The 26,684-nt window shown below is 35.8% G+C and overlaps 1 protein-coding gene across 1 annotated transcript; it reads right to left on the reverse strand.

The window, feature by feature from the left end:
- Positions 1 to 23,938: 23,938 nt before the first annotated feature.
- LOC145687518 (enolase-phosphatase E1-like) lies at positions 23,939 to 24,286 on the reverse strand. Its single transcript, XM_081760988.1, has one exon. The coding sequence runs from the start codon at positions 24,284 to 24,286 to the stop codon at positions 23,939 to 23,941; it is 348 nt and encodes a 115-aa protein (XP_081617114.1).
- Between the last annotated feature and the right edge of the window lie 2,398 nt (positions 24,287 to 26,684).

Genomic DNA, 26,684 nt, shown 5'->3' on the forward strand with positions numbered 1-26,684 from the left:
TCTAGAACTCTGAAATTGGACTCCTAAATCAATTTTGCATTTTTCGAGCCTGAGTCTAATAATCTGAACACGTATGTATGTCCCTTGGAAGATAAAATGCTTTCAGTTTTCTTAAAATGTCATTTAAACTCAAAATTCTTTCTCGATGGATCGGTACAGATTTGATGTCAGGTTCGAAGATTTCTTCAGTTCCTAGGGACAAATTAATATACCTTAATTAAGTGGGGACTTTCATTTACATCGCACTGACTGTATTTATTTGAGGCTCCCATCTCCGTATTTCCACAATGGGTTTCTTGCTTTTCCTTAGATATTCTTACATTTTGTTTAATTTCACTCATAGATTAAAGCATCAAAACTGACTGTCAGTTTAATTTGTTTTGTTAGGCCCTACACTACATTTCGTTTCAATATCATTTATTACTGTTCTGTTGGAAAAAATTTAGATTGCTTTCTAAAAGAAAATTTACTATGATTTTCCGCACACTTCGTAAACATTTGTCTTTCTGAATACCATTGCTGAGCGGGAGAATCGTAAGAGGGATATAACGGCTGTACTCCACCGTATTCTTCACAGCTATCACCGGAAGGTTCAACACTTGTATCTGTACAAGCCTAAACAGAGCGAATGCCATACTAGATGAATCATTATTCAATTCCTGATCGAATTTATTACAATGTAGTAAAGACAGTATGTGTCGTAGTATGTGTTGCGCAGGATACGTACTAATTTTAGATAAACTACTGGAAATGAGTAACACTGAATTTGATGTGAGGCGTAAGGTTCATTAACGATAGTGGCAACTGAGGTGATTAATATTTCTAATAATTGATCTTGCTGATTTTATTGTGTTTGTGAAGAGCATGCTGTTTGGACTCAGCGAAGACATTTCCTCTATGTATAAGCAATGAGAAAGGGTCAATAATCAGCTTTGTATCTTGCGGCATCTGTAAGCAGTTTACAACACCACAGTCATTACAGTGAAACTTCATGGCCAAGTCTATGACTTTAAGACATGGCAGGGAACTTACATTTTTTTCGTCTTAGAGCGTGCTTCAGCGGTTTTTGGGGGAAATATCCTTAAGAAAAAACATTCCCAGTCTCCAACATCTCACAAATATTTCTGTTTAAAAGCCTAACGCCTATGTCATTTTGGGGAACAATTTTTCGATTTATCAATCCATACTTCTGTGTAACTGATCTGTACATTTGTCACACGAATCATATGTGCATATGAGAACATTGATCGCGTTTTTGTTTTTAGAGCTGCTTTTCAAACCATGAGAATGATTTCCTGTGTCGTTTTTCATCTGAATTTTAGGTGAAGACTGCCTTGAAAGGCTATGGTATGAATTTTCTTTCAAATCAGACCTTGAATTTCTAGTGCATGGTGTTACAGTACTGCTAAGGAACGAAAGTTCATGTGCTAAACAACTCAGAAATAGTTTTTTTATTTATGTGCTATAAATTTTTGGAATATATGATAAAATTAGAAAAGTATGTGATGAAAATATTTGGCAACAGAAACTTAAATATTACGTGTATTGTGAACATCTTAAATTTAGTTTTGAAATGTTTACCTTCTAGCGAGTCATTCTTCAGACTACCATAATTTTCTCCAAATTCTCCATTAGAAATTTGTGATGATTATCCCTAAAAAGCACCTTACATTGCGAGAAAAATCGCTCCACGTCACAAATTTCTCACATATTTGAAACAGCAAATTTCACTAACTCTGAAATTGGCCACATCCTCTTTCACCATTTCCCCTTCCAAAACACGTGCAATTTTACACAATGTTTGAAAGCCTAGGTTTCTTTCAAAAATGTCTGTAAATTTAGACATTGGCACTTGTTCTTTAGCAACAGGAAGATCTATCAATTTCGTTTCTATTATGTGGATTTGTTCCACTGAAGCTGATTGTACGTTCACCACTTCAACTGTACAGTAAACAAACGGAGAATCCTATATTTCTGGTTTAGCCATTAAATTAAATGTTCTAGAACTCTGAAATTAGGACTCCTAAATCAATTTTGCATTTTTTGAGCCTGAGTCTAATAATCTGAACGCGTATGTAGGTCCCTTTGAAGATAAAGTGCTTTCCGTTTTCTTAAAATTCATTTAAACTCAAAATTCTTTCTCGATTGATCAGTACAGATTTGATGTCAGGTTCGAAGATTTCTTCAATTCCCAGGGACAAATAAATGTACCTTAATTAAGTGGGGATTTTCATTTACTTCGCACTGACTGTATTTATTTGAGGCTCCAATCTCTGTATTTTTACAATGGGTTTCTTGCTTTTCCTTAGGTATTCTTACATTTTGTTTAATTTCACTCATAGATTAAAGCATCAAAACTGACTGTCAGTTTAATTTGTTTTGTTAGGCCCTACACTACATTTCCTTTCAATATCATTTATTACTGTTCTGTTGGAAAGAATTTAGATTGCTTCCTAACAGAAAATTTCCTATGATTTTCCGCACACTTGGTAAACATTTGTCTTTCTGAATACCATTGCTGAGGGTGAGAATTGTAACAGGGATCTATCGGCTGTACTCCACCGTATTCTTCACAACTATCACCGGAAGGTTCAACACTTGTGTCTGTAAACGCCTAAACAGAGCGAATGCCATACTAAGATGAATCATTATTCAATTCCTGATCGAATTTATTACAATGTAGTAAAGACAGTATGTGTCGTAGTATGTGTTGCGCAGGATACGTACTAATTTTAGATAAACTACTGGAAATGAGTAACACTGAATTTGATGTGAGGCGTAAGGTTCATTAACGATAGTGGCAACTGAGGTGATTAATATTTCTAATAATTGATCTTTCTGATTTTATTGTGTTTGTGAAGAGCATGCTGTTTGGACTCAGCGAAGACATTTCCTCTATGTATAAGCAATGAGAAAGGGTCAATAATCAGCTTTGTATCTTGCGGCATCTGCAAGCAGTTTACAACACCACAGTCATTACAGTGAAACTTCATGGCCAAGTCTATGACTTTAAGACATGGCAGGGAACTTACATTTTTTTTCGTCTTAGAGCGTGCTTCAGCGGTTTTTGGGGGAAATATCCTTAAGAAAAAACATTCCCAGTCTCCAACATCTCACAAATATTTCTGTTTAAAAGCCTAACGCCTATGTCATTTTGGGGAACAATTTTTCGATTTATCAATCCATACTTCTGTGTAACTGATCTGTACATTTGTCACACGAATCATATGTGCATATGAGAACATTGATCGCGTTTTCGTTTTTAGAGCTGCTTTTCAACCCATGAGAATGATTTCCTGTGTCGTTTTTCATCTGAATTTTAGGTGAAGACTGCCTTGAAAGGCTATGGTATGAATTTTCTTTCAAATCAGACCTTGAATTTCTAGTGCATGGTGTTACAGTACTGCTAGGGAACGAAAGTTCATGTGCTAAACAACTCAGAAATAGTTTTTTATTTATGTGCTATAAATTTTTAAAATATGTGTTAAAATTAGAAAAGTATTTGATAAAATATTTGGCAACAAAAACTTAAATATTACGTGTATTGAGAATATCATAAATTCAGTTTTGAAATGTTTACCTTCTAGCGAGTCATTCTTTAGACTACCATAATTTTCTCCAAATTCTCCATTAGAAATTTGTGATGATTATCCCTAAAAACCACCTTACATTGCGAGAAAAATCGCTCCACGTCACAAATTTCTCACATATTTGAAACAGCAAATTTCACTAACTCTGAAATTGGCCACATCCTCTTTCACCATTTCCCCTTCCAAAACACGTGCAATTTTACACAATGTTTGAAAACCTAGGTTTCTTTCAAAAATATCTGTAAATTTATACATTGGCACTTGTTCTTTAGTACAGGAAGATCTATCAGTTTCGTTTCTATTATTTGTATTTGTTTCACTGAAGCTGATTGTACGTTCACCACTTCAACTGTACAATAAACAAACAAAGGATCCTATATTTCTGGTTTAACCATTAAACTAAATGTTATAGAACTCTGAAATTAGGACTCCTAAATCAATTTTGCATTTTTTGAGCCTGAGTCTAATAATCTGAAAGCGTATGTATGTCCCTTTGAAGATAAAGTGCTTTAAGTTTTCTTAAAATTCATTTAAACTCAAAATTCTTTCTCGATGGATCAGTACAGATTTGATGTCAGGTTCGAAGATTTCTTGAATTCCTAGGGACAAATAAATGTACCTTAATTAAGTGGGGATTTTCATTTACTTCGCACTGACTGTATTTATTTGAGGCTCCCATCTCCGTATTTCCACAATGGGATTCTTGCTTTTCCTTAGGTATTCTTACATTTTGTTTAATTTCACTCATAGATTAAAGCATCAAAACTGACTGTCAGTTTAATTTGTTTTGTTAGGCCCTACCCTACATTTCCTTTCAATATCATTTATTACTGTTCTGTTGGAAAGAATTTAGATTGCTTCCTAACAGAAAATTTACTATGATTTCCCGCACACTTCGTAAACATTTGTCTTTCTGAATACCATTGCTGAGCGGGAGAATTGTAACAGGGATCTATCGGCTGTACTCCACCGTATTCTTCACAGCTATCACCGGAAGGTTCAACATTTGTATCTGTAAATGCCTAAACAGAGCGAATGCCATACTAAGAAGAATCATTATTCAATTGCTGATTGAATTTATTACAATGTAGTAAAGACAGTATGTGTCGTAGTACGTGTTGCGCTGGACACGTACTAATTTTAGATAAACTACTGGAAATGAGTAACACTGAATTTGATGTGAGCCGTAAGGTTCATTAACGATAGTGGCAACTGAGGTGATTAATATTTCTAATAATTGATCTTTCTGATTTTATTGTTGTGTTTGTGAAGAACATGCTGTTTGGACTCACCGAAGACATTTCCTCTATGTATAAACAATGAGAAAGGGTCAATAATCAGCTTTGTATCTTGCGGCATCTGTAAGCAGTTTACAACACCACAGTCATTACAGTGAAACTTCATGGCCAAGTCTATGACTTTAAGACATGGCAGTGAACTTACATTTTTTTCGTCTTAGAGCGTGCTTCAGCGGTTTTTGGGGGAAATATCCTTAAGAAAAAACATTCCCAGTCTCCAACATCTCACAAATATTTCTGTTTAAAAGCCTAACGCCTATGTCATTTTGGGGAACAATTTTTCGATTTATCAATCCATACTTGTGTGTAACTGATCTGTACATTTGTCACACGAATCATATGTGCATATGAGAACATTGATCGCGTTTTCGTTTTTAGAGCTGCTTTTCAACCCATGAGAATGATTTCCTGTGTCGTTTTTCATCTGAATTTTAGGTGAAGACTGCCTTGAAAGGCTATGGTATGAATTTTCTTTCAAATCAGACCTTGAATTTCTAGTGCATGGTGTTACAGTACTGCTAGGGAACGAAACTTCATGTGCTAAAACCCTCAGAAATAGTTTTTTATTTATGTGCTATAAATTTTTAAAATATGTGTTAAAATTAGAAAAGTATTTGATAAAATATTTGGCAACAAAAACTTAAATATTACGTGTATTGAGAATATCATAAATTCAGTTTTGAAATGTTTACCTTCTAGCGAGTCATTCTTTAGACTACCATAATTTTCTCCAAATTCTCCATTAGAAATTTGTGATGATTATCCCTAAAAACCACCTTACATTGCGAGAAAAATCGCTCCACGTCACAAATTTCTCACATATTTGAAACAGCAAATTTCACTAACTCTGAAATTGGCCACATCCTCTTTCACCATTTCCCCTTCCAAAACACGTGCAATTTTACACAATGTTTGAAAACCTAGGTTTCTTTCAAAAATATCTGTAAATTTATACATTGGCACTTGTTCTTTAGTACAGGAAGATCTATCAGTTTCGTTTCTATTATTTGTATTTGTTTCACTGAAGCTGATTGTACGTTCACCACTTCAACTGTACAATAAACAAACAAAGGATCCTATATTTCTGGTTTAACCATTAAACTAAATGTTATAGAACTCTGAAATTAGGACTCCTAAATCAATTTTGCATTTTTTGAGCCTGAGTCTAATAATCTGAAAGCGTATGTATGTCCCTTTGAAGATAAAGTGCTTTAAGTTTTCTTAAAATTCATTTAAACTCAAAATTCTTTCTCGATGGATCAGTACAGATTTGATGTCAGGTTCGAAGATTTCTTGAATTCCTAGGGACAAATAAATGTACCTTAATTAAGTGGGGATTTTCATTTACTTCGCACTGACTGTATTTATTTGAGGCTCCCATCTCCGTATTTCCACAATGGGATTCTTGCTTTTCCTTAGGTATTCTTACATTTTGTTTAATTTCACTCATAGATTAAAGCATCAAAACTGACTGTCAGTTTAATTTGTTTTGTTAGGCCCTACCCTACATTTCCTTTCAATATCATTTATTACTGTTCTGTTGGAAAGAATTTAGATTGCTTCCTAACAGAAAATTTACTATGATTTCCCGCACACTTCGTAAACATTTGTCTTTCTGAATACCATTGCTGAGCGGGAGAATTGTAACAGGGATCTATCGGCTGTACTCCACCGTATTCTTCACAGCTATCACCGGAAGGTTCAACATTTGTATCTGTAAATGCCTAAACAGAGCGAATGCCATACTAAGAAGAATCATTATTCAATTGCTGATTGAATTTATTACAATGTAGTAAAGACAGTATGTGTCGTAGTACGTGTTGCGCTGGACACGTACTAATTTTAGATAAACTACTGGAAATGAGTAACACTGAATTTGATGTGAGCCGTAAGGTTCATTAACGATAGTGGCAACTGAGGTGATTAATATTTCTAATAATTGATCTTTCTGATTTTATTGTTGTGTTTGTGAAGAACATGCTGTTTGGACTCACCGAAGACATTTCCTCTATGTATAAACAATGAGAAAGGGTCAATAATCAGCTTTGTATCTTGCGGCATCTGTAAGCAGTTTACAACACCACAGTCATTACAGTGAAACTTCATGGCCAAGTCTATGACTTTAAGACATGGCAGTGAACTTACATTTTTTTCGTCTTAGAGCGTGCTTCAGCGGTTTTTGGGGGAAATATCCTTAAGAAAAAACATTCCCAGTCTCCAACATCTCACAAATATTTCTGTTTAAAAGCCTAACGCCTATGTCATTTTGGGGAACAATTTTTCGATTTATCAATCCATACTTGTGTGTAACTGATCTGTACATTTGTCACACGAATCATATGTGCATATGAGAACATTGATCGCGTTTTCGTTTTTAGAGCTGCTTTTCAACCCATGAGAATGATTTCCTGTGTCGTTTTTCATCTGAATTTTAGGTGAAGACTGCCTTGAAAGGCTATGGTATGAATTTTCTTTCAAATCAGACCTTGAATTTCTAGTGCATGGTGTTACAGTACTGCTAGGGAACGAAACTTCATGTGCTAAAACCCTCAGAAATAGTTTTTTATTTATGTGCTATAAATTTTTAAAATATGTGTTAAAATTAGAAAAGTATTTGATAAAATATTTGGCAACAAAAACTTAAATATTACGTGTATTGAGAATATCATAAATTCAGTTTTGAAATGTTCACCTTCTAGCGAGTCATTCTTTAGACTACAATAATTTTTTCCAAATTCTCCATTAGAAATTTGTGATGATTATCCCTAAAAAGCACCTTACATTGCGAGAAAAATCGCTCCACGTCACAAATTTCTCACATATTTGAAACAGCAAATTTCACTAACTCTGAAATTGGCCACATCCTCTTTCACCATTTCCCCTTCCAAAACACGTGCAATTTTACACAATGTTTGAAAACCTAGGTTTCTTTCAAAAATGTCTGTAAATTTAGACATTGGCACTTGTTCTTTAGCAACAGGAAGATCTATCAGTTTCGTTTCTATTATTTGTATTTGTTTCACTGAATCTGATTGTACGTTCACCACTTCAACTGTACAATAAACAAACAAAGGATCCTATATTTCTGGTTTAACCATTAAACTAAATGTTCTAGAACTGTGAAATTAAGACTCCTAAATCAATTTTGCATTTTTCGAGCCTGAGTCTAATAATCTGAACACGTATGTATGTCCCTTGGAAGATAAAATGCTTTCAGTTTTCTTAAAATGTCATTTAAACTCAAAATTCTTTCTCGATGGATCGGTACAGATTTGATGTCAGGTTCGAAGATTTCTTCAATTCCTAGGGACAAATAAATGTACCTTAATTAAGTGGGGATTTTCATTTACATCGCACTCACTGTATTTATGTGAGGCTCCCATCTCCGTATTTCCACAATGGGTTTCTTGCTTTTCCTTAGATATTCTTACATTTTGTTTAATTTCACTCATAGATTAAAGCATCAAAACTGACTGTCAGTTTAATTTGTTTTGTTAGGCCCTACACTACATTTCGTTTCAATATCATTTATTACTGTTTTGTTGGAAAAAAATTTAGATTGCTTTCTAACAGAAAATTTACTATGATTTTCCGCACACTTCGTAAACATTTGTCTTTCTGAATACCATTGCTGAGCGGGAGAATCGTAACAGGGATCTAACGGCTGTACTCCACCGTATTCTTCACAGCTATCACCGGAAGGTTGAACACTTGTATCTGTACAAGCCTAAACAGAGCGAATGCCATACTAAGATGAATCATTATTCAATTCCTGATCGAATTTATTACAATGTAGTAAAGACAGTATGTGTCGTAGTATGTGTTGCGCAGGATACGTACTAATTTTAGATAAACTACTGGAAATGAGTAACACTGAATTTGATGTGAGGCGTAAGGTTCATTAACGATAGTGGCAACTGAGGTGATTAATATTTCTAATAATTGATCTTTCTGATTTTATTGTTGTGTTTGTGAAGAACATGCTGTTTGGACTCAGCGAAGACATTTCCTCTATGTATAAGCAATGAGAAAGGGTCAATAATCAGCTTTGTATCTTGCGGCATCTGTAAGCAGTTTACAACAACACAGTCATTACAGTGAAACTTCATGGCCAAGTCTATGACTTTAAGACATGGCAGGGAACTTACATTTTTTTCGTCTTAGAGCGTGCTTCAGCGGTTTTTGGGGGAAATATCCTTAAGAAAAAACATTCCCAGTCTCCAACATCTCACAAATATTTCTGTTTAAAAGCCTAACGCCTATGTCATTTTGGGGAACAATTTTTCGATTTATCAATCCATACTTCTGTGTAACTGATCTGTACATTTGTCACACGAATCATATGTGCATATGAGAACATTGATCGCGTTTTCGTTTTTAGAGCTGCTTTTCAACCCATGAGAATGATTTCCTGTGTCGTTTTTCATCTGAATTTTAGGTGAAGACTGCCTTGAAAGGCTATGGTATGAATTTTCTTTCAAATCAGACCTTGAATTTCTAGTGCATGGTGTTACAGTACTGCTAGGGAACGAAAGTTCATGTGCTAAACAACTCAGAAATAGTTATTTATTTATGAGCTATAAATTTTTGGAATATGTGTTAAAATTAGAAAAGTATTTGATAAAATATTTGGCAACAAAAGCTTAAATATTACGTGTATTGAGAATATCATAAATTCAGTTTTGAAATGTTTACCTTCTAGCGAGTCATTCTTCAGACTACCATAATTTTCTCCAAATTCTCCATTAGAAATTTGTGATGATTATCCCTAAAAAGCACCTTACATTGCGAGAAAAATCGCTCCACGTCACAAATTTCTCACATTTTTGAAACAGCAAATTTCACTAACTCTGAAATTGGCCACATCCTCTTTCACCATTTCCCCTTGCAAAACACGTGCAATTTTACACAATGTTTGAAAGTCTAGGTTTCTTTCAAAAATGTCTGTAAATTTAGACATTGGCACTTGTTCTTTAGCAACAGGAAGATCTATCAATTTCGTTTCTATTATGTGGATTTGTTCCACTGAAGCTGATTGTACAGTCACCACTTCAACTGTACAGTAAACAAACGAAGGATCGTATATTTCTGGTTTAGCCATTAAACTAAATGTTATAGAACTCTGAAATTAGGACTCCTAAATCAATTTTGCATTTTTTGAGCCTGAGTCTAATAATCTGAACACGTATGTATGTCCCTTTGAAGATAAAGTGCTTTCAGTTTTCTTAAAATTCATTTAAACTCAAAATTCTTTTCGATGGATTGGTACAGATTTGACGTCAGGTTCGAAGATTTCTTCAATTCCTAGGGACAAATAAATGTACCTTAATAAAGTGGGGATTTTCATTTACTTCGCACTGAATGTATTTATTTGAGGCTCCCATCTCCGTATTTCCACAATGGGTTTCTTGCTTTTCCTTAGGTATTCTTACATTTTGTTTAATTTCACTCATAGATTAAAGCATCAAAACTGACTGTCAGTTTAATTTGTTTTGTTAGGCCCTACACTACATTTCGTTTCAATATCATTTATTACTGTTCTGTTGGAAAGAATTTAGATTGCCTCCTAACAGAAAATTTACTATGATTTTCCGCACACTTCGTAAACATTTGTCTTTCTGAATACCATTGCTGAGCGGGAGAATCGTAACAGGGATCTATCGGCTGTACTCCACCGTATTCTTCACAGCTATCACCGGAAGGTTCAACACTTGTATCTGTAAACGCCTAAACCGAGGGAATGACAAGTCTATGACTTTAAGACATGGCAGGGAACTTACAGTTTTTCGTCTTAGAGCGTGCTTCAGCGGTTTTTGGGGGAAATATCCTTAAGATAAAACATTCCCAGTCTCCAACACCTCACAAATATTTCTGTTTTAAAGCCTATTGCCTATGTCATTTTGGGGAACAATTTTTCGATTTCTCAATCGATACTTCTGTGTAACTGATCTGTACATTTGTCACACGAATCATATCTGGATATGAGAACATTGGTCGCGTTTTCGTTTTTAGAGCTGCTTTTCAACCTATGAGAATGATTTCCCGTGTCGTTTTTCATCTGAATTTTAGGTGCAGACTGCCTTGAAAGGTTATGGTATGAATTTTCTTTCAAATCAGACCTTGAATTTCTATTGCGTGGTGTTACACTACTGCTAGGGAACGGAAGTTCATGTGCTAAACAACTCTGGAATAGTTATTTATTTATGTGCTATAAATTTTTGGAATATGTGATAAAATTAGAAAAGTATGTGATGAAAATATTTGGCAACAGAATGTATTTATTTGAGGCTCCCATCTCCGTATTTCCACAATGGGTTTCTTGCTTTTCCTTAGGTATTCTTACATTTTGTTTAATTTCACTCATAGATTAAAGCATCAAAACTGACTGTCAGTTTAATTTGTTTTGTTAGGCCCTCCACTACATTTCCTTTCAATATCATTTATTACTGTTCTGTTGGAAAGAATTTAGATTGCTTCCTAACAGAAAATTTCCTATGATTTTCCGCACACTTCGTAAACATTTGTCTTTCTGAATACCATTGCTGAGCGGGAGAATTGTAACAGGGATCTATCGGCTGTACTCCACCGTATTCTTCACAGCTATCACCGGAAGGTTCAACACTTGTATCAGTACACGCCTAAACAGAGCGAATGCCATACTAAGAAGAATCATTATTCAATTCCTGATTGAATTTATTACAATGTAGTAAAGACAGTATGTGTCGTAGTATGTGTTGTGCAGGATACGTACTAATTTTAGATAAACTACTGGAAATGAGTAACACTGAATTTGATGTGAGCCGTAAGGTTCATTAACGATAGTGGCAACTGAGGTGATTAATAATTCTAAATAATTGATCTTTCTGATTTTATTGTTGTGTTTGTGAAGAGTATGCTGTTTGGACTCAGCGAAGACATTTCCTCTATGTATAAACAATGAGAAAGGGTCAATAATCAGCTTTGTATCTTGCGGCATCTGTAAGCAGTTTACAACACCACAGTCATTACAGTGAAACTTCATGGCCAAGTCTACGACTTTAAGACATGGCAGGGAACTTACATTGTTTCGTCTTCCAGCGTGCTTCAGCGGTTTTTGGGGGAAAAAATCACTAAGAGAAAACATTCCTAGTCTCCAACATCTCACAAATATTTCTGGTTTAAAGCCTAACGCCTATGTCATTTTGGGGAACAATTTTTCGATTTCTCAATCCATACATCTGTGTAACTGATCTGTACGTTTGTCACACAAATCATATGTGGATATGAGAACATTGATCGCGTTTTCGTTTTTAGAGCTGCTTTTCAACCTATGAGAATGAATTCCCGTCTCGTTTTTCATCTGAATTTTAGGTGAAGACTGCCTTGAAAGGTTATGGTATGAATTTTCTTTCAAATCAGACCTTGAATTTCTATTGCGTGGTGTTACACTACTGCTAGGGAACGAAAGTTCATGTGCTTAACAACTCAGAAATAGTTATTTCTTTATGTGCTATAAATTTTTAAAATATGTGTTAAAATTAGAAAAGTATTTGATAAAAATATTTGGCAACAAAATCTTAAATATTACGTGTATTGTGAACATCTTAAATTCAGTTTTGAAATGTTTACCTTCTAGCGAGTCATTCTTTAGACTACCATAATTTTCTCCAAATTCTCCATTGGAAATTTTGTGATGATTATCCCTAAAAAGCACTTTACATTGCGAGAAAAATCGCTCCACGTCACAAATTTCTCGCATATTTGAAACAGCAAATTTCACTAACTCTGAAATTGGCCACATCCTCTTTCACCATTTCCCCTTCCAAAACAAGTGCAATTTTACACAATTTTTGAAAGCCTAGGTTTCTTTCAAAAATGTCTGTAAATTTAGACATTGGCACTTGTTCTTTAGCAACAGGAAGATCTATCAATTTCGTTTCTATTATGTGGATTTGTTCCAGTGAAGCTGATTGTACATTCACAACTTCAACTGTACAATAAACAAACGAGGGAACTATATTTCTGGTTGAGCCATTAAACGAAATGTTCTAGAACTCTGAAATTAGGACTCCTAAATCAATTTTGCATTTCTTGAGCCTGAGTCTAATAATCTGAACACGTATGTATGTCCCTTTGAAGATAAAGTGCTTTCAGTTTTCTTAAAACGTCATTTAAACTCAAAGCTTTTTCTCGATGGATCGGTACAGATTTGATGTCAGGTTCGAAGATTTCTTCAATTCCTACTGACAAATAAATGTACCTTAATTAATTGGTATTTTCATTTACTTCGCATTGACTGTATTTATGTGAGGCTCCCGTCTCCGTATTTCCACAATGGGTTTCTTGATTTTCCTTAGAAATTCTTACAGTTTGTTTAATTTCACTCATAGATTAAAGCATCAAAACTGACTGTCAGTTTAATTTGTTTAGTTAGGCAATACACTACATTTTTTTTCAATATCATTTATTACTGTTCTGTTGGAAAGAATTTAGATTGCCTCCTAACAGAAAATTTACTATGATTTTCCGCACACTTCGTAAACATTTGTCTTTCTGAATACCATTGCTGAGCGGAAGAGTCGTAACAGGGATCTAACGGCTGTACTCCACCGTATTCTTCACAGCTATCACCGAAAGGTTCAACACTTGTATCTGTACATGCCTAAACAGAGCGAATGCCATACTAAGAAGAAGTAGTAAAGACAGTATAGTAAATTTCTCGCATATTTGAAACAGCAAATTTCACTAACTCTGAAATTGGCCACATCTTCTTTCACCATTTCCCCTTCCAAAACACGTGCAATTTTACACAATGTTTGAAAACCTAGGTTTCTTTCAAAAATGTCTGTAAATTTGGACATTGGCACTTGTTCGTTAGCAACAGTCAGTTCTATCAGTTTCGTTTCTCTTATGTGGATTTGTTCCACTGAAGCTGAGAGTACGTCCCATGAAGATTCAAGCATTTCTATACAACGAGAAAGAAAGGACAGGCTTGTTGAAATGAATGCTAACTCGAGTTTTACGGATGGATTTTTAACAGTTCTTGTGGAATTTCTATGGACGATGTTTCGTCGTTGTGGAGATTATTTACTCGGCATAATACTCATCCAAATTCAACCAAGTACCCCATAGTGTAACTGCAGGAGCGGTTGGAAGATGAATCCCAGAATATTTTTGATTAAAAATGTGTATTCGTTTAGGTGACTTCGAAAATATTTTCTTTCCATTTGACTTAGGGAATAGTTTATCGACCTAGGGACAAAGAACTCTTATCTTTTCACGTATTCTATGCAAAACAGGAACCACAGAGGTAACTTGGACCCTTTTGGTGTAGCTAAGGGGAGGCCTTTTGCAGCTTTTTTCATGTAAGCTGCAGCATCTGTAGCAAGAAGAATATTGTCAAATTTTATGCCTTCTGGCCACAACTTGCTCTGCTTAGTTGAAAGGCCTTGCTATTGTTATAAGTGTAGCAGCAGATAGCTCTTTACACACTGGCAAATAATTTTTCGTTAACACAGTTTCATCACAATTACTTAGCACTCCTACAATCACGTTTCCCACTTTTTTTTTACCACTGGAGTCTGTAATTTTGTCCATACATACCCAAATATTTTGATGTGCACATTCCGAATGTATATGTTGAAATGTTTGCTCGTAACATCTGTGCATATAAGTTTTTCGCAATGTCGATTCGGCAGGTGGTACGAAGTTCGTATATTTCACGAGAAACTTTCGTAATTCAGGGATCTTTAATTTGAACAGTGGAATATCTGTCTATACAAAAGCTCTGCACAAATCATTTGAAAAATGGACAATTTTGACGGTTTACCGGAATTAGACACAATTGGTTAACAGATAAATGCCTGTCTCTTGCTGAAACGTGAAGCAGCAACAATATGCTTTTTGCTCTCCAAGTGCTGCTTAATTTGTGAACGTTGGTCAGCCGCGACAGATTTATCACAAGGTTGGTAAAATAGCACTTTGTCGTCAGTAGGAAATACATCTTTATATTCATCACAAAAGTTCTGCGAACGAGAGGAAACTCTCGCTTTTATTTTAGGCATTTTACAGTAAGGAAATGCATACACTATGCTGAAGCACCATTTAGAATGTAATAAACGAAAAGACACATAGTGGATTCAAGGTTTTGCAGTGTTGTAACTGCATTGTTGTCTTAGAATATTACTATTCTTATTAGTGTCGGTGTGGTAGTACAGTGATAGAGTGTGACCTATGATTCGATTCCCCTGTAAGGTATGCTATCTGCAATGCAATAAACCGTATATGCTTCTTCTTCCTAACGGGGCTGGGCGATGAGCCCCTGCAATTCCGTCATAAGTAAGGACGTTATTATTTCACAAACTACTTGGTGAACCTTCGCTAATATAATGCTATTAGTTCTTTCAACCTTTCGGTAAACTTACTTAAGAATTGCAAAATGGAATAAGAGAGAAAACATATAATGATGATGATTGTTTATTTGCATAAGCTATACATACAACAAAAGGGAACTTTTTGGTAACTACTGCTTATCTGCTAAACCAGGGTCAAACTCTGTGTGTCATAAAAGTTAATTTAATAGAGTTTAATTAATTAAAATAGATTTTGTCTGACCTACAAACAAAATCATTATATCAGCAAGGTGATCTGAAATAATACGCCAGACATAAGTTAAACCTTGGGCTATATCGCTTAGAACCGTCTTAAGAGTGAATCTATCATTTATGCATTGCATTCCATTACTGGCTACTTACATGTTTCAGCCTCGTCTTGGAAGTCAGCTTCCGGTCTAATATTCATACCACACGATAATGAGTTGAATCACGCACTAATTATAGGCACTATAGATCACTGGATTCATCACTTCTTCCTCTTCCAAGCCTAGAGCAGCGACCAGATTGCAAGCCCACAACAAACCTCTTTGTGTGGCTACGGAGTCGGGATCGAACTTTGGACCTTCCAGGATAGCATCAGTGGTAGCCCACAGCAAACCTTTTTGCTTGGCTTATGGAGTTGGGACTCAGAACATCTCGTTTCCGAAATCGAGGCAGCCTGTTACTCAAGAATTCGTTTGCGAACGTGCAATACCTTTGCCTACCATTCGACCCCTGTGACCTCAAAACCCGAAGTTTAAATACTGCTTGCTGTTCTTGGTTTTCAGGTCACGAGCTACTTTCTGTAACTAAATTTTACTTAGAAAGTTAATTTTTAGCTTGTGTTCCGTGTCTTAATGCAGCCACGGAAACTTTTCCAACGGTTTCTTGTTGATTTGTAGGAAAACACAGGTTTATTTTGCTTAATATTAGAAGTAAAGTTATATATATATTTTTTTTCATTCTCCCAGTGTATATTGTCCTGATCCTAGGTGACCATTACATTCCTCTTCCAAACAATACTACTTTGTCAATTTTGATAATGAATGGAACAGAATGCCCTTTTTCATTTTTCCAGTAGTGAACAGTTTGTGCGAAGGGAAGGAGGGAAATTTTGCTATATTTGTGCATTAATGTATTAGGTTTCACCTGTGTATGCTAGAACGTGGATAAAAAATTAGTTTTTTACCTGTATGATGCAAATTGCAGCAGGATTCACCGTGTTTCTGCGTGTTTGGTTTCTGAGAGAAGCTGAAATCGATACACAATGGTCTGAAATTTGCGGTAGCTAAGTATTTGATAAATGTAAAAGTTTGACTCTTGTATTCTAGTGGTGACAGCTGGTATGCCCTGTTACAAAATTTTTGAATGTCTGGTCTAGCTTGCAATAAACCTATGAAATGCACTTACAAACTAAACTTAGGCTACGTACAAAGAAAAAAAATATTTACAAACATGAATGAAATTAATGCAAAATGGAAAGTTATCAGTTCGTCTTTGAAAGTCCACTGTCTTCGATGTCTGACTTCATTAGGCAACATATTAACAATCAATATGGCCTTTGTAACACAGCAATAGAATCATGCGCAATCAATGATGCAAGTGTACCCTTCTTTCTTATTGCAGATGCGTTATATTCCCGTTGGTTGCACACTTATGTGAGCCAAGTCCATGCAGGCACATACTTCAATCATTATGGTTGCTCATGGTTGCTCAAGGTTGGGGGAAGCACAAAGGGGATGATATGAACGCATATACATACCTAATGGGATATATTGTAACTCTATCCATAATCCCCTAAAAATCTTACAAGCTAAGAATATTGTCGTAAATGGAAGAATGACACACTAGTTTGTGACGGAGAACAAAATACTGGTATGCTACGGGGATTATGAATGAAAGAAACACTTTCGAAAACGAGAGTGAAAGTGATAGCTAGAAGTAAAGGAAGTTATTTGTTTACTTGGAATGACATGCCAGAGAATATAAACGAACAAAGAGTAATGCACTTGTGTTGAGTATATTATTGGAGGGTTGTTAGAAAGCGAAATGAGCAAATGAAAGCATGCAATGAGGAAATATATGAGCAGGGTTGCCAACACACAGCAAGAAAAAAATTGGGAGAAACGTATTTCAAGAAAGCTAATTATTATGAAAATACTAATGTTAATTATAAGAGAAATAGTACGTGTCACTAAAATGGTTAAAGTGGAAATCATGGAATGAAAGGATTGCGCTGGTTAGAAAAATGTATGAGCAAACAGTGAGAAACGAAGTCGGAAACTGGAAACTAAAAAAAAGTTTGTGTGAAAAAATATGCAGGTTACAAGTACTTGCGATATTCTCTCACAAATTCTGGGTTGACATCATTTTCATAGTAGAGTTTAAGTCTGTTGTTAGCGATAGGCATGTGCTGTTCATTGATGTCAAGGAGATATGAATTACCATCAAGTCGGGAAATAATAGTATAGGGGCCATCAAATAAACTACGAAGAGTACAATCTTCATTTGATTTTGTATACAATTTTTTGACCATTACTTGCATACCCGGAAGAAAATCAGTAGGAAATTTATGAGCGTGAATTTTGCATTGGTGTTTTTTCAAAGCGACATAATCTCGGAGATCTTTAAGTTTCGTTAACGTATCGTATAAATCGATGTTTTCAGTAGGAATTTGAAGGAGTCTATGTATTGAAAATATAGGGTGCAGGGGCGGATCCAGGGGGGCGATCGGGGTGATCGCCCCCCATAAGAGGATTCTTTCTTATTTTATATATGTTAATAAAACCCATCCCAAAGTTTGGAGCCCTTAAAAGTAGCAGTATGACAACCCACTGCTCCCCAAAAGTCGGTCCTGGATCCGCCCCTGATAGGGGGCACTCCGTACAAAAGTTGAAAAGGAGAAAGAAAAAGTTGGCTTATGACTGTCTTGTTTATTTTGTCAGTCGTAGTAGGTAAATGCTCGGCCCATAATGAATGGTCATTCTTGGTTAGAAAACGCAAAACCTGTTGGAGATATCCTACTTTCGTTACGGCGTAACCTAATGTACAATGTTGGTTCGGAAGTGTATATCTAATCTCAACACCTAGCGCTTTGAGAAATTCTTTAGTTTTCGCACTGGTGTAAGAAGATTCCTTGTCCATAAAAAACAAACGAGGGCATGAGTATGGGATAACAATATGGTTCATAAAAAATTTAATGAAGGCATCTGAAGTAGGACTTACAATCGGGGCCGTGATTGTAAAAGACGTACTATGTTCTACTGCGGTATAAAAATATTGATATTTTTTAAAACCAGAAGGCATTAGTTTTCCACATAAATCCAAGGAAATAGCCTCAAACAGCTGATATGAAGGATGTCTCTGTACAGTTTGAGTAACAGGGGGGTTGGTGAGTTTGAAAATAGCACAATCTTGACAACGCTTGAGCTTGTGAAATAACCAAGATTTTAATTGAGGGATGTAGTATTTTAATTTGAGCAACAAATCCTTTTTTCAAAAATGCAGAATGTGTCAGGGAATGCTTATGGAATTCATCAAATATCGCATCGCGAAAACTTTTAGGAATACACAACAAGTGTTTGTCTTCGGGAATGGATTTCATGCGTTTATATACAATTCCTTGTTTGTGAACAAACTCATTCTTGAAACGTTTATATTGGGGGTGGTTTGTGTCATTGGTGTACAAAATTTTGATTATTTTTCCGAAAAATGAATCTTCACGTTGCAACGCTGCAATATCAACCGATTTATCGAGAGCAAGAAGTTGAAGGATGTGGAGCGTGGGTTGTCCACTGCCGTGGGCGGTAAGGGGTTTCTACTCATATGGCCCGGAATTGAGTTCCGGACGCCCGAAATGTGTTGAATGTCAAAGTCGAAAGACCTAATGAAAGAACGCCATCTTTGTAGTTTGGATGTTAAATAAGTGGAAGATTTCAATGCTTGTACAACAGTACTGTCTGTAAAGATAGTGAAATGTTTTCCAATGAGATATTTGTAAAATTTCTTCAGAGCAAAGAAAGCCGCATAAAATTCCATCTCATAGATTGGGGGTGTCCTTTTTCTGGGGGGAAAGCGTGAACTTGCATACATAACGGGTTTGTAGTCCTCTTCACCTAACTTACATTGTAATAACACGCTACCACAGCCTATCATTGAACTGTCAACCGCGACTGCGTGTTCCGTATTGTCAGTTGAATAAATTTGGAGGAGAGGGGGATGAAGTCAACGCTTGCTTCATCCACTGGAAAGCTTTTTCTCTTTCATCGTTCCAAATGAGCTTTGCGGGTTTATTTTTAAGTGTTTCATACAATGGCGCAAGTTCAGTTGAAATTTTTTTGAAAAAGGAGCGGGAAGAAATTGATACTACTTAACCAGGAACGCAACTGTTTGATGGTGGAAGGCCTAGGAATTTCTAAAATTTCCTTTAGTTTGCCCTTATCTGGTGAAATTGTGCCATCTTTAATATGAAAGCCTAAACACTTAATTTCAGTATCACCAAAAGTAGATTTGTCAAGGTTAAAAAGTACAGAATATTTCTGTGCTCCTTGAAGGATTTTGTCGAAAACACTAAGCAATTCTGGGAACGTTTTGCAGCCAACACAGACATCATCAATATATAAAGCATGGGAGTCAGAAGGCACTTTTTCAAATTTTGTCATAAAACATGTTGTAAGTTGATAGTACTATTAAGAGCGCCCATTGGCGTCATGCAGAGTTGAAACATACTATGGGGTAAATTTAAGGAAGGAATACTAAAAGCAGTAAATTCTCTATCCTCTTTACATAGGGGCAATTGGAAAAAAAACTTTGACAAAGGTCATAACATATAAAATAGCGAGCACCTGTTAACTTCTGAATATTGTCGTCAATAGACGCTATAGAATAGCGAATAGCGTTTGAATGGGGGTTGAGCCTGCGTAAATCCAGCACACAACGAACTTCGTCCTTGTTTTTCTTGGGAATCACAAGGATATTATTCCTTGTACTACTACCAGATTCCTCTATAATTACCTGTCTTAACAGTTTCAGAATTTGTTAGCGAGCATGTGGTCTTAATCGATGAGGAATGGTGAACATTGGGCTCTGAAAACTCTCACACGTCTTTAAGTTTAGCGAAGATTCAAAAGCAGTTATGTTAGTAAAAGCGTCAGGACTAGATTCTTCCCCGGCGGAAGGTTTAGAGTCTTCTACAACAGGCTTAAATTCGGATTTCTTTCCAGTCGATTCAGATTGGTCAGGAGTTTCCTCAGGAACATTATTAGATGCAGGTTTTTCAGGCTCTTTTTCCTTCACTGGCTCTTCAACGGATTTATACTCTTTCGCACTTACTGCCATCTCCTCGGTGGCCTCTTTAACTTCTTTCTCCTCTGCAACCTTAACACTAGACTTAGCATCTTCACTAATACAATTTTCGGCTCTCAAATTTTCTTTTTCTTTACTTAACTCTGACATACTTTCTGACTTTTTAGATTCTGATTCTGATTCTGTGCTTGAATTCTCACTAGGTTGAGATTCGGTTTCTTCGGATTTCTGAGCTTCTGACACTTCTTCTTTCGCGTTACTGGATTCTACCTTTACTTCAGCCTCTGTTTTATCATTTACGGCTTCCTTTTCAACATTATTGGCGGGCGTTTCAGCATTGGACTCTTTAACACTATCAGCATCTACTGTTTTCTTCTGTTCACTGACCTCTTTCGAATTTTCAACAGTTTTTCCTGGAATTCGATCTGAATTTTTTTCGTTGTCATTTTCACTTTTCAGTCTTTTCGAGTACAGCGGATTCAGTCTTTTCTTCAGTCTTATTATTCACGCGGTTCTAGTCTAATTTTTAACTTACTCCGTCGAAGGGTCTGCAGACTTCTCGGGAATGTTCGCATTGGACATTCCTTCGGACATTTCCACATCAGTCTCTTTCGGGTTTTCTTGCGCAGCCTCAGGCTCTGAAACAGGCTTCGCGGATTCGGTAATTTTGTTTATTTCATTAACCGTGGATTCTTCCTTCTCTGTAGAACCGACCTCTACGTTTTTCTCTTTTTGTGGGGATTTCAAAGACTATCTCTGCGAAAGAATGAATTACTTCGAACCTAGCAGTGTCGTCTTCTGACAGTATTGGAACAATTACGGCATAACATTTATTTGAACAGACTACTTAATATTCCTGTAGAATGAGGTTCCCATACCATCTGATGACTCTGATATCGGAGCATTATCTTCTCAATCATCATCCTATGCGCAGCATTCGCCAGTATGTGAATATCCGTATTTCCTTAGTGCCTTTAGTAATACAAATTCACGTTCACATTTTATACACGGCTAGCTTCTCTACATGCTCGCATCATCGCATGATGATATGACAGAGCTCTCAGAGCTCTTTCTTTACATATACATTTGCTGCATGTGTTTAAATCGTGCGAATAGAAACTGTTCTAATATTCCGAACAAGGAAATCATTTATTATGACCCATTACATGATGATCCACCTTTCTTGTATCTTGCAATACCCTGTTACATTTGTTACAAGAATAATATTAAGCATTCAGTGAAGCTTGTTGTATTTCTAATTAAGACATCTTTCGTTGCACGCACAAAACAGTTTCAACTGATAAAACACGAATTGTGGATCTTTATCCCACACATAAGAACTCATCTGTTCGTCTTATCGTTTTCTACTTGGAAATTGTTTCTCACGTTATTATGTATTACTATGAATGAGGAAAAAACCGTTCTTTCTATACTCTTCCACGCATGTCTCAGTTTACATGCCATTTTAGCTACACTAAACTTTAATATCAATGAAAGAGAGATTAAGAATAAGAGAGGAATTTTGTTAATTAGCTTCCTCAGGTTATGCTCGTCTCTGATCCTTTATTTCTGGAAGTATCGGCAGATAATTTGCGAATCCCTCCGGATACATATTTGGACCACAAGGATTCAGAGCCAAAATCAAAGTATTGCCCGACGACAACAGAATTTGGCTGGTTAACGGAATCTCAGTCAGCTTATGAGGAAATTGCTGGAAGGCTTAGACTCTATATTTTAAACGAAAGCGTATTTTCATAGAGGTGGAATTTATATCACGTTTAAGATAAAGGTGTTTCAGAATTGTTAAAATTTGATTGAAACTCAAGCTTCTTTCTCCACTGGCATGCACAGATTCGATGTCGGGTTTAAAGTATCCTTCAATTCTTGGGGATAACTAAATTTGTATAACTTGAGAGGATTTCCATGTACGTCGCACGAATTGTATTTATCTGACTCGCCCATTTTGGTACTTCTACTATTACGTGAAAATAGACTAGACCAAAATTTTTTACTTTTTTTACTAAACAATTTATTTTCAAAAGAGCCCTGAAAGTGTATTTACGGATATAACAAGGATACAAACCATTTTTAGAAACATACATTCGAAGTGAAAGGAAAAACAGAAACTATTTGCGTAACAAAAGTGTACACCGTTATCAAAATATTTGTGACCATAGTAACAAGGAGTTCCGTATCGATGTCAAATGAAACATTTCATTGTCAGGATAGTCCAGAAATAGAGAACAGAAAGAAACAAAGTAACAAAAAAAGAAACAAGAAAAACTTATACCAGAAGAAGAGTTGTCTTTTGTCGGTGAGACTTTGCTAGTCGCGCTTACCGTCCGTTAAGTCGTGAATAAATTATTCGTCTTTCACTAATACTATTGCATGTCTTTATGGACTCAATCACGTAAGTGGGTTCATATCTTTATTGTTTCCACTTGCGTAAGATGATTAGCAGTAGTAGCATTGGTCCGATTTAATATTTCCAATGCACGTTAGGTCTTTGTACCAGGATCATACTTATGTTTATTCGTAGTTACACATGTTGTTACAAGATAACTTATTGTTTAATTATAGTTAGTCATTAATTATGAAGGTAAAGATCATTGAGAATGACAGAAAGCTTTAACTTATATTCCTAACAGATTTATGTAACTTATTTTAAATGTTCATGTAATCACGTGAGCTGATTGGTTCGGATCTCATACAGACTCTCATGTCTCGCATTATTCTAGATATTTTAATTTTGTTGTGAGAACTAATCCATCCTACTCTGTCTCCTTGACCAAGATATTCTAATAAACTGATAGATAATGAATGATTATGATTATTGAACTACTTTAATAATATTAAAATCCCCGAAGATATGGTTTTTGGGATTTCTGAGCTTGTGACACTTCTTTGCTGGATTCTACCTTTTCTTCAGCCTCTGTTTTATCATTTACGGCTTCCTTTTCAAGATTATTGGCTGGCGTTTCAGCATTGGACTCTTTAACACTATCAGCATCTACTGTTTTCTTCTCTTCACTGACTTCTTTCGAATTTTCAACAATTGTTTTCTGGAATTTGATCTGAATTTTATTCGTTGTCATTTTCAGACTTTTCAGTCTTTTCGGGTACAGTGGACTCAGCTCTTTCTTCAGTCTTATTATTCACAGCGGTTTTAGTCTAATTTTTAACTTCATCTGTGTAAGACTCTACGGGAATAGTGTGAATGTTCGCATCGGACGTTTCTTCGGTTATTTCCACGTCACTCTCTCTGTTTTTTTATTTGCGCAGCCTCAGGCTCTGAAACATTCTTCACGGAATCGGTCTTTTCGTTTATTTCATTAACCGTGAATTCTTCCTGCTCTGTAGGACTTACCTCTACCTCTTTCTTTTTTCTGGAGATTTAAAAGACTATCTCTGCGAAGGAGTGAATTACTTCGAACTTAGCAGTGTCGTCTTCTGACAGAGGAGCGTTGCCTTCGCGAACGACGAGAATAGATTTCATACCTGCCGCGGACGCTGCTCTGGCCTCTTTAGGAACGTATGTAAGAAAATTATACTCTTCAGTCTTTTGTTTTATCTTCTTGGCGATGTTTATATAGCTTTGGGATTGCCATTTCAACCCAACTGTTGTATCGAAGTGACCTGAAAAATATTGGAGCAAATGTCCTTCTTCTGAATGACCAAACAATAACTTCTGTGCGTCAACATTGCTGAAAGAATACACGTATATGGATTTGCCTGTGTCCATCCATTTGTTTAATGCAGGAACAACATCTGGGTAAACATGTCCTTTTATCTATCCTTTCTTTTAACCATCACGCCAAATGTCTCCCTGAAGACGCTTTAAAGCTGTGGGTTTTCTTTCGGCATCCATCTGCCAATTTACATTTTTTATAAGAGCTTCTTTTGCGCCCTCCTCGGAATGATCGGGTATTAGTACAATTCTTCTAATTCATCCTCAACGTCTTGATTCGCTTGCTCCTTTAAAAGATTAAAAAGTTCCTTGAACTCAGCTTTTTCCCACTGCTTTTCTACGTAGTCTCCAAGATTAGATCGGACATACGGAAATAACGCATCCTTAATAAATGTGATTGCTGTTGTGGTACCTTCAATATCGACTATAATTATGTTTGCCTTCTGGGTATCAGTTTCTGCAGATCTTTTCGATATCATTTTGATATATTCTACCACTTTTTAAGTCAGTATAGCATTCTTCGCCTATCTCTACTCTTCTCTTCCAACCACCGTTGAAGCTACAAACTTGGATTTCTTGTTGACTTGTAGGAAAACACAGGTTTATTTCGTTTAAAATTAGAAGTAAAGTTTTATATTTTTTCATTCTCCCAGTGTATATTGTTCTGATCCGAGGTGATCATTCCACAATTGAATTTGAATAATTGATTCTAAATAACTATTTTCCTAAGATTTTTTATTTTGTTGGCTGAGTGCGTGCTGTTTGTTCTCAGAGCAGACATTTCCCCTATATGCAGTGAGAAAAGGTCAACAATTGGCTTTATATCTTTCGGCATTTCAAAGCGGTTTACAACGCCACAGTGATAGCACTGAAGCTTGATTTTCAAGTCAGCTTTTAAAAGATTGCAGTTAACTTATATATCTACTGACTTCAAACGTGGTTCTATTTCGATTTCTTTTCGGGGATTAATTCTTAAGGTGAAATTCATTGTCGGTTTCCAAGCTTTCACAAATGTTTCTGTTTTGAACCTTTTTTGTAGATCATTTCGGGGAACATTGTCCGAAGTCTCAATCCATATTTCTGTGTAAACTGATCAGTACATTTATCACACGAAACATTTCTCGATATGAAGTGATTGGCCTATTATCCTTTTCAAAAAAAGCTTTTCAAGCTACTAGAATAAATTATATTCCCGTTTTCGATGTGAATTTTAGGTGGAGACTGACTGGAAGAATTACGGCATAAACTTTATTACAACAGACTATTTAATATTCCTATAGAATGAGATTCCAATACTTTCTGATGACACTGATATCGGAGTATTCTTTTTCCAATCATCATCCTATGCGCAGCATTCACCAGTTTGTGTATATGTGTATTTCCTGAGTGCCTTTAGTCCCATGAATTCACGTTAACATTTTATACACGGCCAGCTTCTCTACATGCTCGCATCATCGCATGATGATACGACAGAGCTCTTTCTTTACATATACATTTGCTGCATGTGTTTAATTCGTGCGAATATTGTAAAGAAAATGTTCTAATAATCCGAATAAGGAAATCATTTATTATGACCCATTACATGATGATCCACCTTTTTTGTATCTTGCGATTCGTTGTTACATTTGTTACAAAAATAAGATTAAACATTCAGTGAAGCTTGTTGTATTTCTTCTTAAGACGTCTTTCGCTGCACGCAAAAAACAATTTTACCTGAGAAGAGACGAACTGTGGATCTTCATCCCACACATAAGAACTCATCTGTTCGTCTTATCGTTTTCTACTTGGAAATTGTTTCTTACGTTATTATGTATTACAATGCCAGAGGGAATAACCGTCCTTTCTATACTGTTCCATGCATGTCTCAGTTTACATGTCATTTTAGCTACACTAAACTTTAATATCAATGAAAGAGAGACTAAGAATAAGAGAGGAATTTTGTTAATTAGCTTCCTCAGGTTATGCTCGTCTCTGATCCTTTATTTCTGGAAATATCGACAGATAATTTCCGAATACATGTATCTCTGGATACATATTTGGACCAGAAGGATTCACAACCAAAATCAAAGTATTGCCCGTCGAAAACAGAATTTGGCTGGTTAACGGAAGGTGAGTCAGCTTATGAGGAAATTGCTGAAGGTCTTAGTGTCTATATTTTAAACGAAAGCGTTTGTTTTCATAGAGGTGTAATTTATAACGCTTTAATGATAAATAGCTTTCAGTTTTATTAAAATTCGATTGAACTCTAGCTTCTTTCTCCATCGGCATGCACAGATTCGATGTCAGGTTTAAAGTATTCTTCAATTTTTGTGGAAACTAAATTTATCTATTTTGTGGGAATTTCCATGTACGTCGCACGAATTGTATTTATTTGACTCGCCCATTTCGGTATTTCTGCTATTATGTGAAAACGGAGGAGACCAAAAATGTTTAGTGCTTTTACTAAACAATT

This window comes from Thermobia domestica, chromosome 6 (assembly GCF_964235325.1).
Source record: "Thermobia domestica chromosome 6, izTheDome1.hap1.1, whole genome shotgun sequence".
Taxonomy (NCBI): Eukaryota; Metazoa; Arthropoda; class Insecta; order Zygentoma; family Lepismatidae; genus Thermobia; species Thermobia domestica.